The sequence below is a fragment of the Fistularia commersonii genome, chromosome 19, assembly GCF_037954325.1.
Source record: "Fistularia commersonii isolate RoL2024-O1a breed Wild chromosome 19, RoL_Fcom_v1.0, whole genome shotgun sequence".
Taxonomy (NCBI): Eukaryota; Metazoa; Chordata; class Actinopteri; order Syngnathiformes; family Fistulariidae; genus Fistularia; species Fistularia commersonii.
This window is the reverse complement of record NC_141302.1, coordinates 1,707,501-1,712,500: the sequence shown is the minus strand read 5'-3', so window position 1 is coordinate 1,712,500 and position 5,000 is coordinate 1,707,501. Positions and strand designations below refer to the sequence as shown.

Here is a 5,000-nt window from a genome sequence, read left to right as displayed (position 1 = left end):
ACACTCATATAAACACAGTTTGAGATACACAAGTATAGACACATGCTAACACACACACACTCCCTGACATAAAAATGCTGTCATTAAACACAGGCACATGCATATGATCATACACACACACACACACTCATATAAACACAGTCAAACACACACAACTAAGGACATATGCTAACACACACACACATACACTCCTCAATATAAAAATGCTGTGATTAAAGGCAAGGAAATACCAATGGTCTCACACACAGATAAACACACACACGCAAACACACACACACACACACACACACACACACACACACACACACATACACAAGCAGACAACACACATTCCAAATATTATCTAAACACACACGCTCACCAAAACATGCATTCCAATTAACACATTACACCAACACACTCCAAATGACACATAATGTGCGTGTACACATACACACAAACTTACACACACACACACACACACACACACACTCTGTGACATAAAAATGCTGTCATTTTTATGTAATTCAAACACATGCCTATGCATAAAATCACAAACACACACACACACATAGTAACACCATACCTTGTAACCTGGACACCAACACACCAAGTGACGCACAAATGTGCACGTACACACACACACACACACACACACACACACACACACACACACAACACGCACATAGATACCATCCATGCAGATACACACACACAGTCACATTTACACACAGCCTCACTCACACATACACTCATATAAATGCACTCAAACACACACACAAACACGCACACACACATTCTGCTGTCATTAATCACAAACACACACACACACACACACACACACACACACACACTGCAATACACCCAGAATGATCCTGTTGTGCTCTCACTGTAAAAGAAATAAAGAAATATACATATATGTGCGTGTGTGTGTGAGCGTGTGTGTGTGTGTGTGTGTGTGTGTGTGTGTGTGTGTGTGTGTGTGTGTGTGCGCGAGTTATTTTGAAAGGTTTTTTTTTTCTCCCCTCAGGTTTGGCCTCCACCGACACAGATGTTCTCCTGACCAACCCTGCAGCTCCCATCAAGAAAATAACAAAGGACAAAGGTTGGATAACACACACACACACACACACACACACACACACACACACACACACACACACTTTGACAATAAAAGGCACACACATTTGTATATAGGAGGATATTCCATTATGCACCTTAATCTAAACCCTCGGCCATTTCCTGGCGACAACTGACAAATCGTCCTCACTTAGGTGTGTGTGTGTGTGTGTGTGTGTGTGTGTGTGTGTGTGTGTGTGTGTGTGTGTGTGTGCGCACGCGCTCGAGAGCCCATGTGCTTAAAGGGGGTGGGGTGGGGGGGTTCCCTCATTTACTGTATTTACACCGATGCACACACACACACACACACACACACACACGTATGTTCACCAGGGGAGGTAAAAGACACACACACACACACACACACACACAGAAATAGAGAAACTGAAGTGTCAGGATGTTCGGCGCTCCTATTGATCACCTGTCTCCCGGCCATCAATCAGATAAATGAGAGGCGGCGAATGGATGGATGGCGTGCGGGGGGGCGGCGGAGGGAAGGGGGGCTAAGTGAGGCAGGAATGGTTAAAAGGGGTCAAAAGGTCACGCACTAAAAGCATGCGGGCGCCCCGCCCTCCTTCCCCTCCTTCACCCGCTTATTTTCCATCTTTCCAATTCACTCAGGAACTTTCCATAGAGGCTTTAGAAGCTAGCGGCTAACGGCTAACCTCTGGTAGATGCATTTTAAAGGGTTTTTTTTGGTTTGGTTTGTTTTTTTCAAAAATATCACTTGTTGGGATGTGATTGGTTCGGACAAGCAGTTGCCTTTATGTGGGATAGCCTAGCATAGCATAGCAAAAACACTGAATTTTAAAACCACAAAATAAGATTTCATAACATACTCAATTTTCTCTGGGATCAATTTAGCATTTCTCATTCTGATTGTGATAGCATAGCATGGTATAGCCTAGCATCGCATAAGCACTCAATTTCATATGATATCATAACATACTCAATTTCCTCTGGGATCAATTTAGCATTTGTCATTCTGATTGTGATAGCATAGCATGGTATAGCCTAGCATCGCATAAGCACTCAATTTCATATGATATCATAACATACTCAATTTCCTCTGGGATCAATTTAGCATTTCTCATTCTGATTGTGATAGCATAGCATGGTATAGCCTAGCATCGCATAAGCACTCAATTTCATATGATATCATAACATACTCAATTTCCTCTGGGATCAATTTAGCATTTCTCATTCTGATTATGATAGCATAGTATCATATAGCATAGCATAGCCTAGCATCGCATAAGCACTCAATTTCATATGATATCATAACATACTCAATTTTCTCTAGGATCAATTTAGCATTTCTCATTCTGATTATGATAGCATAGTATCATATAGCATAGCATAGCCTAGCATCGCATAAGCACTCAATTTCATACGATAACATAACATACTCAATTTCCTCTGGGATCAATTTAGCATTTCTCATTCTGATTGTGATAGCATAGCATGGTATAGCCAAGCATCGCATACGCACTCAATTTCAAATGATATCATAACATACTCAATTTCCTTTGGGATCAATTTAATCGTCCTCATTCTGATTGTGATAGCATAGCATGGTAAAGGATAACGTAGCATAGCATGGTATAGAATTGGTAAGCTCCTCACTGCTAGCCACAGTGCCTCTGTGAGTATACCTGATCTCGTGCTATAGCTAACCAGCTACAGCATGCTGCTGCTGTGTGTGTATGTGTGTGAGATAAGCTGCGTGCATTATAAAATAAATAAAATAAGATAAATATGTAAAAATGTAAACATGTTTTCAAAATACTGCAGTAATTACCGCCACAGATTTACACACGATAGCAGGCGACCTTTGACCCGCAGAGTCACGTTCTCATCCTCCAATCACAGCCCTCCTTGCTCAAACATGGAATGGCACTGAAAAAATAAAATGATTATAAAAATGAAACATTAACAATGAAAATAATAACAGTGACTGGTTGTTATCTGGTTCTCATGGAAACCTGTGGAAAGAGATTTACAGGCGTGAAGGCATATGACCTTTGACCCGCAGGGTCACGTTCCCATCCTCCAATCACAGCCCTCCTTGTTTACACGTGGAACAGATCCAACAGGCAGAAAAAAAACCAAACTAATTTTACACAAATTTAAATCAAGAAATAAAAAGTAAAAAGTAAAAAAATTTAAAATAAAAGATAAAAAATTAACAATTCAAAATAAAAAATTAAAATAGAAAAATTAAAAATAAAATACATAAAAATAATACATTCAAAAAATAAAAATTAAAATAATAATTTCTCTAGTCATTATCTGGTTACCATGCTAATCTGCAGAAACAAGGAGAAGGGTGTTGGAAAAGGAGAAAAGACGACTTTTAGAAGTGCGAGACGAGGCTGGCAGATATGGGACAGAGATGGTGTGTGTGTGTGCTTGTGTGCGTGCGTGCGTATGTGTGCGTTTATGTGTGTGTGTGTGTGTGTGTGTGTGCTAGAGTGCACATCTTAATCAGCGTTAATTTCACAGCAGAGTTAACCCAGTTGTCAGTGTGTTAGACATTAAGGGCTGAGCAGACACTGTGACGCTTACACACACACACACACACACACACACACACACACACACACACACACACACACACACACACACACTCAAATCAAGGATGTCTTTAATCCCTGCCAATTAGTGCCCTGTGTTATCGCCTGAATACTAACGACCCGTGTGTGTGAGTGTGTGTGTGTGTGAGCGCGTGTGTGTGTGAGTGTGTGTGCGTTTGTGCTGTCTGTAATTGATTTCTCTGATGCTGCTTCGTTGACTTTTACACCTTCGTAAACATCAACGTTTCGTCGACTCCCTCTGACGGGAAATAATCCGCTGGGGTTATAATCTCGTTTTTTTTTTTTCCAATCATCACAAATATATTATATTTTTATATATTTATCATACATAATATATATAATAATCATATATAATACATATTTTTATCATTTTATTATTTTTCGGCATATATCCGATATGTTAGCCGTGTCGAGAGGAAAGGACGTGTCAGATTTCAGTCTTGATATTTAATCCTGTAATCTGTTCACGTTGGCTTGAAGTTGGATTACGGTGTGTGTGTGTGTGTGTGTGTGTGTGTGTCCTGCAGAGGAGCCGCCGCTGGGCCAGCCCCTGCCCCCCGGCTTCCCCGCTCCATTCCTGTTCGCCGACGGCCTGTCGTCGGTGGAGACCCTCCTCACCAACATACAGGTACACACTGCCCTTATATACTATATATCATTATCATGTATTATTATTATTATTATTATCATTATTATTATCATTATAATTATGTTTCTTACTTTATATATATTATTTTATATTATTATAGATTATATTATTATTCGGATAAAGTTAAAATATTTGTCTGGATTATTTGTTTAACAGTAAGAATATGCTTGATATTGTCTATATATTTTTAGGTGCTATATTCTTTTTAATATCAATATATACTTATACTTATAATATTAATATATACAACATTCTTATGTAATCAGCATTATGAATCTTGAATGTCCATGCATGCAATATTCGAATCTATACAACATTATTTATATAGTATTGAAAATATATATAACAATATTAATAAAAGATCAAGAATATATGTGAAATGTTATTGTATCTATATATTATCAAGATTATGAAAACCTATCATTCAGACTCATGAAGGATATAAAGCAATATTTTTATTTAAAATCTAAATATATATGTATATATAAGGTATTCCTTGGGTATTATATAACCAAAGGAATAGATATTTTTTTTATAACATTATTTTGTTTAATGTAAACAAATCATATATATAGCATTATTTATATAACAAGAATATGTTTCACTTTTTTGGATACCATTAGAAATATGTATCTTTATCATTATTATGTTTAACT

At 38.0% G+C, this 5,000-nt stretch overlaps 1 protein-coding gene across 1 annotated transcript in view; it reads left to right on the top strand.

Annotated features, from left to right (window-relative positions):
* dachb (dachshund b) overlaps positions 1-5,000 on the top strand; it is a 68,758-nt gene that overhangs the window by 53,458 nt on the left and 10,300 nt on the right. The window contains exons 7-8 of the mRNA XM_086165587.1: positions 1,010-1,084; positions 4,223-4,323. Of these exons, the coding sequence (XP_086021713.1) occupies positions 1,010-1,084; positions 4,223-4,323 (176 nt within the window). The remainder of the gene's footprint in view (positions 1-1,009; positions 1,085-4,222; positions 4,324-5,000) is intronic.